This window comes from Sinohyriopsis cumingii, chromosome 16, assembly GCF_028554795.1.
Source record: "Sinohyriopsis cumingii isolate HCF-2022 chromosome 16, ASM2855479v2, whole genome shotgun sequence".
Lineage (NCBI taxonomy): Eukaryota > Metazoa > Mollusca > Bivalvia > Unionida > Unionidae > Sinohyriopsis > Sinohyriopsis cumingii.
In genome coordinates this window covers 71,480,831-71,493,216 of record NC_142976.1, presented here as the reverse complement: position 1 = coordinate 71,493,216, position 12,386 = coordinate 71,480,831, and the positions used below count along the sequence as shown (strand labels likewise).

At 37.3% G+C, this 12,386-nt stretch overlaps 1 protein-coding gene across 4 annotated transcripts in view; it reads right to left on the bottom strand.

Moving 5' to 3' along the window:
* Positions 1-12,386, bottom strand: part of LOC149780753 (stimulated by retinoic acid gene 6 protein-like) — a 205,759-nt gene that overhangs the window by 82,362 nt on the left and 111,011 nt on the right. For 3 of the 4 annotated variants that reach the window (XM_089937825.1, XM_089937826.1, XM_089937828.1), the window contains one exon: positions 10,603-10,749. The exons of the other annotated variant lie outside the window; for it this stretch is intronic. In XM_089937825.1, coding sequence (XP_089793951.1) covers positions 10,603-10,749 — 147 coding nt within the window. The remainder of the gene's footprint in view (positions 1-10,602; positions 10,750-12,386) is intronic. 4 annotated transcript variants of the gene reach the window in all.

The window sequence follows — 12,386 nt, the reverse complement described above, 5'->3', positions numbered from 1 at the left end:
TGTTCTTCTTACCAAGATACCGTCTATGGGGGCTATTATCCTGTTAATGTTGGTAGCGTCGAAGATTTTCACATCTGGGGGGATTTTAGGAAGAGGCAGCCATGAGAGAATTCTTTCGTTAATAAAAGTGAAAGCGAACATTACTAGGTTAATTTTGTGGTTATTCATGAGATTGATGGCGCTGTGGATCAAAGGTTTGTGTTTGATATCTCCATACCATCCTTCGTCGGTTGTAAAATCCGATTTTTTTGGTTCCGGTAGTTCTGGAAGGGTTTCATCATACCAACCTGGAATAATAACATCCGATTTTTTTGGTTCTACCAGAGGTGCGACCTCGGGCCAACCTAATATATTTCTAATCGATGATTGGTAAATATCTACCACGTACGGTGATTTTACTTCTATCATTGACGATAGTGTTGGATCATGTGAAGATATCTTTATTCCCGGAGTAGCATCGCCGGTTAAATTTGATATTCTGGTAGTAAACTCATTATTCAGCTGATCAATTTCATAACTACCGGTTGGTATACCAACGACGATCCAATCGGGTGTTCCATCGGGTTTATTTTTATTTGCAAAAACAAGTGAATTATTTGGCATCAAATTACCGAATGATTTTGATCTAACATTAGGCCAGCTATTGTAGACGCGCAATTGTGTTAATGCAATTTCGTTGACGCTGATTGGTGTTGAAAAATTAATGCTAAATTCTGGTTTCGTTGAACTTAACGATATTAACGTTGTTGTCGGCGGCGTCGTGTTTGTCACGATCTGGGCTAGCTCGGACATTATTAATATTCATTTGTTCAATCTCCGAGTAGATACTGATAATCGAAGAAAATTCTAGATCGGATATAATACCATCGTTGAGACTTTCGGAAAGTAGCGATGATAATTTTGAGTACGCGTCATTGATCTTAGTTAGTTTACTTTTATACGATGATAACTTTTCACTTGTGCACGAAGATATTTTTTTTGCGATAATATTTAAAACACCGGCAATTGTCGTTGTTGACGAGATTATTATTGTTGCTACAATTGGCGCTATCATTGTTACCGCGGATAGAATTATTCCTGCACCAGCGACCACAGCAGATACCGCGTACACAGCAACATCAATGGTAACTAATCTGCGCTGATATTTCTTTATTTTTATCTGATGATCGTCGAGGAGTTTTTTTTAGCGAATCCTGCCATGATCGCGCCTGATTGTAACGGTAATCCGATGCGGTCATTTATTAGTTATTTATTTAACCAATTGTGGCAATTCCAGATAAATATTCGAAAATTACTTGACAATCAGCCAACATCATAGTTCTAGCTTGCGGTTCCATCCTAAATGTTTTTGTTTGATCTTCAAATATAGTAGTAATAAAAAAACCAGGACTATATTCCTGAAAATCAGTATATTCTTCGTCCATTATTACATTGAATTTTGGCATTGTGATAACATATCCTCGATATATGCCAGTAATTGGCGCGGTGAAGTTAAATGTGTTATTCTCAGGTGTCCATTCAACATAATATGTTTTTACCACAAATGGTACACGGCATTGTAGATTTTTTGTTTCTACCTCATCCGGTATCGAAATTCGCGATAATCTTCCAAGGTTCATTGACGATATTTTTGTGTTGATATTGTTAATTTTTGTGGTTGTTTCGATAATTTCCCTACCTAATTGTTTTACGTCAGTGGCGTGACCAGTTTTATCGACGGATTGGTCAATCTTTGCTGTTGCAGCAAGAAGTTTCGTGTTTAAATCTCGAATTTCTTCGTCGTACGTTGATATATCTAACTTTTGACGCGCCAATTCACGTACCACGTTAATTTCATAGTTGATGGATTTTATTTTCTCATCTATTTGTCCTTGCATCACGTTAATCCCCTTGGTAAATTCAGGAACAACAACATCGCCGAGTTTAATAATTTCCTCGTTGATTTTTTTGCTGAGATCGTCGATTGATGGTTTCTCACCCATTGAGATATTTATCTTGGTAATTTCCTCATTGATGGATTTTACTCTCTCGATGAGATCGCTGTGTGTAGTTGAGGAGGTATCGATGAATTTTTTTATATCCTCGTCGAGTTTTTTATTAAGATTTTTTGATACTTCATCGAGTTTTTTAAGGTCGTTAGTTAGTTTGTTAAATCTTTTTGTCACTTTATCCTGAAGATCGTCGTGTAATGTTTTATCGGTTTTTAGAAGTAACGCCGCTGATAGCTCGTTATTTTTTTGTTTTATATCCACGAGATCGGCTTTTGGCGGAAACTCTGCGATGATATCGTTAATATCAGCGATAGATTTTAATACCAACTTCGATTGGCGGGTAAATTGACCGATATGATCGCGGTATTCGTCTCGCTTGATTATATCAGCTATTTTGATATTGCTAGTTTGTAATCTTCCTTCGGTATTTTGAAAAACAGCAACTTCGCCAGGATCCACCTCTGACAATGATAGAAGATTGTTAATATCACTCTTGGTTGCAAACTTTGATGTATCGATGTCGACTGCTCCCTTTTTTTCTTTTCTGAAGAGAGATCTACCGTAAATGTCAACCATGATATTTATCTACGGTATATTCAAATAAAATTTTGCGATAAGGATTGGATGATTTTGAAATTGCATCAAGGACGTTAATTGACTCTGGGCCGCATATTGGTGGATCTGCTAATGTTTGTGTTGGAAGCGTTGAATACCAAACCGGAAGTTTTAGTTTTGACACGTATTTGATAAATTCATTTGGTGGTGCTAATCCATACGAGTCAAAGTAAATGATTTCGCGAGGATTAATCGCGTAGGCAACCCAGTGAGTGCCAGGACCGGAATTTTCATCAAGATTTATTATTCCTGTCTCGGTACGATTTGGTTTGTCAGGTAGTTGATCTCGCATAAATACACCTCTGAAAAATTTTATTTTCTTTTTTTTTGCTTCACTGATTAAATCTAAATTTGAGGCTGGTAGGCTCGACTTAGACCGGATCCGTACGGGGGTCGTCTTAGGTAAAGGCCTGATCCTTGTCGTTGCTGCATCGCTTTTGCAAGAAGAAGAGGAGCAAGAAGAGGGAATATCCCTCCCTTTTTTTTGCGATATCTTCCTCCGACGATCTTTTTTCCTAATGCAGTACTTATCCCACCGAGTGCACCTAATCCTATTGTTTTTCCAATCAGAGGAAGGGCCCCAGCTATCAATCCTGGAATAGCGGCCAACAGAGGGAAAATACCACCTATTTTGATCATATCTCTGATTGCTCCTATTGAGAGATTCAGGCGAATACCAGTATTTGCTGATCTGGCTCTGGTGAAATGTCCATGTTGATTTTTAGTTAACGATAGTTTGTTAGGTCCACCGTGAAGCTGATTGCTTTTTAAGGTTAAACTTAAACCTCGTCGCGCTGTTGTTGCTGCATGAAGTTTTTTTATCTGACCCGGGGTCAGAGTTACACTAACGTGTTCGTATGGCATATTAATAACCGCTTAATCTAAATTTAGAATTTATCACATGTTCTCTACGGGCGCGTCGATGACTCTCATTCTACCGCTGATGCCTTCCAGGATCATTGTTCTATCACTGAGAATAACTGCAATTGCTCTTGCATTTCCTCCTCCTGTGTTAATTCTGGCCTTGAAATGAATATCGACAACCGACTGCTTTACCAAATCGAGATGTTCCAAGGAAAAATAATAGATGGGATAAAGAGTATTAAAATCTAGTTGTGATATTTGCAATCCCGTATCAATATTTTGATCGCGGCCCATGAAACTTAATAATCGATGATACGCGCGTGCCGTGGAATTGGTGACATAATCGATGGCTATTTCTTCGGTTGGCTCCTGTTGGCCGTTTATTCTCAATGATACGTTTGTCGCCTCTAATCGATCGAATATCATATGGCTATGCAGTTGATCATTTCTATTCATGCTTTGCAGAGCAACAAAGATGTGTCTAGGTGCGGAGGAGCCCTGCTGTGACGCAATTCGCCAAGTAAATATTCCGTTAATATTAACATTTTCGATAGAGTCGGTCATCGTTGTCAGCCAAGACATTATGGATTTTCCTCCTTGATTCATAAATGATAATAATTTTTCTTCTATGATCATCGATGGGACTATCGCTGGCATCCACAAGGTAATTTTTTCAAGGACAACTTTACCGATATCAAGGGGATCCACACTTGCATCTCGCCAGATAGCTCTGTCATCATTGGCATCTCGAACGAAAGATATCGTATGCTTCGCTCCGTAAATAACTTTTCTGAAATGTCTGCAAAATCCAAAAATATGAGATAACGGAATTGCGCAGGAAAATCTTAAACTCGGACCAACCAACATAAGTTTTCGCGTGGCAAATCCGAGATTGTAATCGTCATTGACGCCAGTTATTAACGCCATCTGAGTGGCTGGATTAGCACCAGTGTTATCCATTGGTATAGCGATGTTATACCGATTGTGTTCAGCTTCATTAGAATTATCCTTGGCAAACATCATACTAGGACCGGCTGATCTGGTAAAATCATCCGAGTATCTTGCTAGTCCTATGATCGTCGTTGCTATATCAACATTATTCGTGATTGATTCAATCTCTTTTCCATCGATCATGTAAGTGGCATTCTTGAATAATGCCATAATACCATTATTGACAAATCCAACTTTAAAATTTGCTCCAAAGTTGGTATCATTGGTTCTAACAATTTTACCAACAAATTCGATATACGCCTCAGATGGAAGAAAATATCTTGTTGTATCGTGGACTTGTATTTCCTTCCGATTTCTTGAATCCGGCTCAACTACATCATACGAGAAATACTGGAAATCTCGCACTGATGTATCCCTACCTACTGGTTCATCCATGTCAAATACTTCATTTGACACTTGTGCGAACATTTATTATTAATAATATCGTCTAAAACGAAGACCATCACCTGAAACAAAACTTGTATTTGCTAGATTTGTCCTAGCAACATCCTGCGCTAGATTTGTATTAGCAACTTCCTGCGCCAGATTTGTTATAGCAGCTTCCTGTGCTAGATCATTTATTTTTTTATTTGCTGCGTCATTTATGGCTTTACTGACTTCGGGTGGCATTTCTCTGGTGCTAGGTAATTTAACAGGTTGCTTTTTACGTACTAAACTTAATATTTTATTTTTGATAGCGTTGAAGCCTTTACTAGCCAAATTACCGATACCAGAAACAGCAGTCTCACCTATCTTTCCTATTGCTTTTAATCCTAGTTGTTTTACCATTGGTCCAATTTTAGGTATTACTCGCGTGACAAGACTTCCAATGATATCACCAAATCCATTACCGTGAATATATTTGTATACTGGCAATCGAGAGTTTACTATGCGGACCTGATTAGGTCTGCGTTGATGTTTGTGAACAATCATGTTATTTCAATTGTATTGATTTAATCGATGAGTTCATCGACAAACTCTTTATAAATGTGAGAATTGATGATACCACCACGGAATAATCGCTGACAAATATCTGATGCTTCGTTGACTATCTCACGGGAGTTATTTCCGGCTCGCTTTCCTCCGATTAATACTTCGAGGCGAGATACATCGTTGACAACACTATCGGGGCAAACTGAATATCCACTTCCTGTTTTTTTTGTTTCTGGAGATTCCAATGGCGTTACGTAGAATAAATTTTCATCTGACGACGATGAAGATTTCTTCTTCTCCTCTGATGATGACCCCGGCGACGTCCCCGACGACGTCAGTGGTGAATATATTTCTGGTGGAGGTTGAGGGGAACCGCCCCTAAGTGTTGCACCCTCCCCGGGGTGAATTCCCCATCTTATTGGTTTTTCAGGGAGGGGCCCCCTGTAGTTTGACGCTGTTGGTTCCGGAGGTGGGTCCTTATACCAGGGGCGTTCTATGTGAGGATACACCTTTTCACGTATTTCAGGAAATTCAATGGTGTGGCGAATATCAAAGGGGGATGAATCAGAACTTTCATCTTTAGGTGACGAACTTTTACTTTTACTTTTAGGTGACGAACTTTTACTTTTAGGCGACGAACTTTTACTTTTAGGCGACGAACTTTTACTTTTAGGTGGTGAACTTTTACTTTTAGGTGGCAAAATTTCCTTACCTGTAGGTAATGAAAGGGAAAGGGGACGAGGAGGAAGAAGTTGTGATAAAGCAGAAAATTCTTCAGATGGTGTTTCGAGTTTGGGGTATGTTAATTTAGAAATAAATTCCTCTGTGGGATTATAATATTTTTCAGGTGTTGCTGAAATTGATGCTCTTGCCTTTTCTTGTGATAACTTTACTCTCTGTTTATAAACATCCTCTGTAAATTTCTCAAAATTTTCATCAGAATATCTTATTGGTTTTCCTAAAGCACCAAAATACATCATCGCATACCAATCAACTATTTTAACTTTATTAGCATCAATATCTTTTCGCAAAAAGAATCTTTTATTTTCCGGAGAATCATCTGCAGCCATTTCAACTATTGAATTATAGTTTCTGATTAAATACAACTTATTTTCATCCAAATAATTTCTAGCAGATAAATTAGGATCAATTATAAGCGAATCATCATCTTTATGAGGTTCATCACTCTGATCTTTTTTCTTTTTCGATTTTCTTTCTTTTTTCTGAGGTGGAATATCTTCCTTTGGTCTAGCTCCTAATTCCTGTGGTTGAATATCTTCCTGTGGTGTTTCTTTTCTTCCTCGTTTTTTAGTTTTTTCCTTCTTCTCCTGTTGTTTTATTTCTTTCTCTAGTTTTTTTTCTTCCTTCTCCTGTTGTTTTCTTTCTTCCGCCATTTGCTTATTATATCTTTGTGTATCTCTTGCCGCTTCTAAAAATCTTCTGTAACGTGGATCCGTTACTATACTCACATGTGTTTTTCCCGTATAAACTTTATATACCATGCTGTACCAATTATCACGAGTCCCATATTTTTTTTTTCCTATTGGAGTCAAATATTCATTTCGATCGCTAAAATAATTTTCCGCAAAATCACCAATTTGTTCTATAGTATACAGTGCCGAGAGAGGTCGCGATATCATCTCCCATCCCTCCTCGGTAAAATTTTCTCTTAAATTCTCAATATTAAACTTTCCTTTTATCATTAAAGGTTTTCCTCCTCCAGGTTTTTTTCCTCCAGGTTGTCCTCCATCAGCAATTGCAAGTTGTTGCGCCGCTGCTGCTATTGCTAATCGCTCGGGTAATGTTCGTGATTGCTCCTCAATACCTTTCAACATAGGAAAGATTCCGCGTTTCCTGGTATCTGGATCTTTTTCGTCGCCATATACAACTTGTTCAATTGTTCCGGTCACTGGCTTCAACCATTTTGCCGAAGTTTCGGAAATTCCATGTTGCATATCTTCGTAACCACGAACATTTCTCTTAAATAATCGCTTCGTCGGAATGAACTTCTTTAATGCCGCTAATTGCTCTCGCGCTAATCTGGCAGAATGAGGTTCTCCAACTGTGCTAGTTTTTCGACTCATCTTATTTTCAATTATATTGTTTTATTGTGAAATAAAATTAGTATCCGCAGCCCAATCTTGCAATCGCACATAAATTTTTCCTACCCCCCCCCTAAATTTTGTTGTTTTTTTTTTATGCCTGAAATTGCATCCTGGGTCGAATTTTCGCTGATTAATTTGCGCAGGAGGGTTTATTTCTGCAATCTGAGGCTTCTACGGAGAAAAGTTTGGTGGGAGGCTTAAATTTATCTGAGCCACCTGGTCTGTACAACTTCCCTGCTGCTTCGTAAGCCATGGTGTAAAATAAGTTGCGTTCTCTTTTCATCAGTGGGTGTTTGCGATGAGATTTCCTCGTTCTTATGAAGATGCATAAACCTGCTTAACCAGTCACTGTTCTAGCAGCGTAGACCCAACATGATCTTTCATGTTGTTCCTCTTCTAAATACAGTAACTTGTAGATCTATAAAACGGGCAATTTCATTCATGTGTGTGAAATTGTTCGAATGTATCGTTGATGACATTTTTTGTTTATGTGTCGCAGGCAGCCATTAGTGAAAAGGAGCATAGCGGATTGGACGATGGTCGTCCCCGTGAGATTAGAATTGGGTGGTAAGTTACGTATCTGCTGATAGTATCAACACTTGAGTTCCACCTACCGTTTGCAATAGATTTGGGTTAATTTTCGTCATTTTATAAGGCCAAGTAGTGTAGTTTTGATGCATTTCTCGAAGACACTGTCTATTCTATTTTTCTAGCACGATTGTAGAAATCGTGCTAGACAAAAATCGGCTATCGGTTCTAACAAGGGAAGGGAATTGGGATGAATTTGAGTCAAAACCCATGGGGGAAACATCTATGATAAATTCGGAAATACTTGTTTTTAAATCATATTTTTAAGCGTCATAAGAAATGAGGTGATGGGGAGGTGACTATAATGTCGATTTGATGACATGTCTAGTTTTTGTTTAGTATGTGCGCGTTCTAGCGGCAGAACGTCTCTTTCGCACGTCTACATCTTCTCTGTCGTGCGAAATGGTTTGCGGTGTGAATTAACTGCAATTCACTCTCTTCTTCTTCTTTCTCATGGTTTTGTGTCTTGTTTTTCACTTTTTACTTGTTGCTGATATATTGTGATCGCATCGTACAAGCAAACGAATAATGACTTCTCCTAGAAATTCATTTCTACCAAGTTCCAAGAACATTTGTTGATTGCTTTCGGTATCGATTCTTGGATCAGCCAGTTGTGTCAAGGCTACTCTACGATTTTGAAAGTAACGTTGTGTTTGACGAGCAGTTTCACTTATCTCTTATAGTAGCTGATATGCCGTCAAAGAAATCCATCGCTAAATTTATCTAAGACTTGCTTCCAACAAATCCGAATGCACGTATGCGTCTTTTGCACGAGTACTAATATACCGTGCACGAATTAATCTAGCCGGATGATACGAGTGGAAGGAGGTCATATTGAGTAACATCATGGATGACGTGAGCGAATGTAGGTTTTTATACCTTTTTTCAGACAGACTATCAAAACGAGGGATGTGATGCGTAATCACTGGACTTTCCTCGGGATTTCAGTCGTTAAACAAATCGGTACGAAATCTCAGATAACCCGATCTGGTGAGTTTTAAATCAGAGCAGTAAATACACATGTTGCAAGCATGTGGCATCGTCATAAGCATAATTTAGTCATGGCGTTCGCCATTGTGTAACCGATACATGGATTTTGTCTTCAGGACTTTTGAATAACACCACCCAACGTGCATTGAGATTGATCGTACGATTAATAGGCAATAAAGTCCAGGTAGCGTAAATAATACTTGCGTTACTTTAAAAATTTCTTCTTAATTTTCGCCTAACATGAAATCGAGGTTGATGGATGCGTTTTGCTATAGTAAAAGACCAGCCCTTTATCTTCGCAATGAAATACATTATTCAAATGAAATGTGTTCTCTTTGATTTTCTTTCAGTAACAAGTAAGTCGACAGTACCTCTTTGCAACACTACCCAATGCTTTGTGGTGAATGATGAAGTAACAGTTGAGTTCAGTCAAAGATTTGACAATTTTGTCTTGCTAGAACAGCTAGTTCCAGTAAAACCATGTTAAACGGATGGGAATGATACAGTGCCTCCCAACTAATATCGTCCAATCTTTTGTCAATACCTTTGAAAACAAAAGTTGCTTTCGCAGTTCTGAGAATAAATCAGAGGATATAAGAAATTTTATGCAGACGTAAAAAAATTAAACGGACATCACGAGGAGCGTTATATCAAAGAGTTTGTAAAAGTTCATTTTCTTTTTCTTTCGTTTTTCATTTCTTTTCTTGGGTTTATTCAAACGCATGATCTGTCGTTGGGTTGGGAAAGTAACGGAAGAGGAAAAGAGGAGAAATAAGAGATCCAAAAAGTAGAGGCCGAAACAGAAGAATTTATTCTCTCTAATAATTTCAAAGTAAGACACTAACCAGAACTAACAGACTTGGGTGGAAAGATTAAATTTTATTATCATTCTAATTCACGATATATACCAAATTTTAGCGAAAACAAACTTATTATTATTATTATTATTATTATTAGTGTCCCCCAATATTAAACCCATGGACACTTTTTACATCAAATTCCCTTACCAACCAGTGTCTCAGTCCAAGATCGCTGGAGAGTGGACGTTTCCCTTCCAACTAGAATGTCACCGAACGCATCATGTCGTCCCCGATAATTAATGACGCTAATAGGGACACTAAAATAACGCTTGTGTCTCACCTATGCTTTGCAGACGGATACAAAAATACTGTTGATTACATTTCATTTTATATCTTGTTTCAAGCAAATATTCTTTATAGATTCAACGGAACAACGGGAAAATTATCATGTCCCGCATAATTATTAATCATAAGCGTCGCAGATACCAAATATTGTTACAGTCCTGATATTCTATCCCTATTCCCTGACACACACACACACACACACACACACACACACACACACACATATATGTATGTATGTATGTATGTATGTATGTATGTATGTATGTATGTATGTATGTATTTTAGGTTAAACTGAATAATACCAAATGAAACGGCGAATAAGAAAAAAAAAAAAAAAGAAAAGAAACGATAATATTTCAAGAATAAATATCGCAGTCATACGGTAATACTTGCATGCCGTGACATCTCATTTCTGTTATCCCACAACCAAATAACTCGCAGCAAAAATGTACGTAGGTAGGTGAAAGTTGTGTACAACAGGCAAAGTATCTGAGGTAGTAAGTACATAATCTTTTCCTCCACGCAATCCTGGAATTATATGATAGTCTGGTTAGTTAATGATTAAATGTGTGTGTGTGCCTGTGTGTGTCTGTGTGTGTGTGTGTGTGTGTGTGTGTGGTGTTCCTTTTATCCTCATTCCCGAGGCAATTTCATAGCAATTTTACTCTGCCAAAAGTGTTAAAGATGGAGTTAGATGCGTTAGATTGTTTTACATAGTGCATTCAATTATCTACTTTGTTTTAGGAAATCTTAAAGAGATTTATAGAATCAAGTAAATTGAACACTTACAAAAAGACGCAAAGTAAAGACTCACAAGTCCGAATAAATTATAAACAGTTCTAAATTCTGTATGTTTGAATTTATTCAATCAATATGACAATGACATAATATTTTTAGGAAAGGGACAAGGGCAATATTTATAGAAAAGGGACAAGGGCAATATTTATAGAAAAGGGACAAGGACAATATTTATAGAAAAGGGACAAGGGCAATATTTATAGAAAAGGGACAAGGACAATATTTGTAGAAAAGGGACAAGGACAATATTTATAGAAAAGGGACAAGGACAAGATTTGTAGGAAAGGGACATGGACAATATTTGTAGAAAAGGGACAAAGACATTATTTGTAGGAAAGGGACAAGGACAATATTTATAGAAAAGGGACAAGGGCAATATTTGTAGAAATGGGACAAGGACAAGATTTGTAGAAAAGGGGCAAGGACAATATTTGTAGAAAAGGGACAAGGACAATATTTATAAGAAAAGGGACAAAGACAATATTTATAGAAAAGGGACAAGGACAATATTTATAGAACAGGGACAAGGACAATATTTATAGAAAAGGGACAAGGACAAGATTTGTAGGAAAGGGACATGGACAATATTTGTAGAAAAGGGACAAAGACATTATTTGTAGGAAAGGGACAAGGACAATATTTATAGAAAAGGGACAAGGACAATATTTATAGAAAAGGGACAAGGACAATATTTATAGAAAAGGGACAAGGACAATATTTATAGAAAAGGGACAAGGACAATACTTATAGAAAAGGGACAAGGACAATATTTGTAGAAAAGGGACAAGGACAATTTTATAGAAAAGGGACAAGGACAATATTTATAGAAAAGGGACAAGGACAATATTTATAGAAAAGGGACAAGGGCAATATTTGTAGAAAAGGGACATGGCAAGATTTGTAGGAAAGGGACAAGGACAATATTTATAGAAAAGGGACAAGGACAATATTTATAGAAAAGAGGCAAGGGCAATATTTGTAGAAAAGGGACAAGGGCAATATTTATAGAAAAGGGACAAGAACAATATTTATAGAAAAGGGACAAGGGCAATATTTATAGAAAAGGAACAAGGACAATATTTATAGAAAAGGGACAAGGACAATATTTGTAGAAAAGGGACAAGGGCAATATTTGTAGAAAAGGGACAAGGACAATATTTGTAGAAAAGGGACAAGGACAATATTTATAGAAAAGGGACAAGGACAATATTTATAGAAAAGGGACAAGGACAATATTTATTGAAAAGGGACAAGAAGAATATTTGTAAAAAAGGGACAAGGACAATAATTGTAGGAAAGGGACAAGGACAATATTTGTAGAAAAGGGACATGGACAATATTTATAGAAAAGGGACAAGGGCAATATT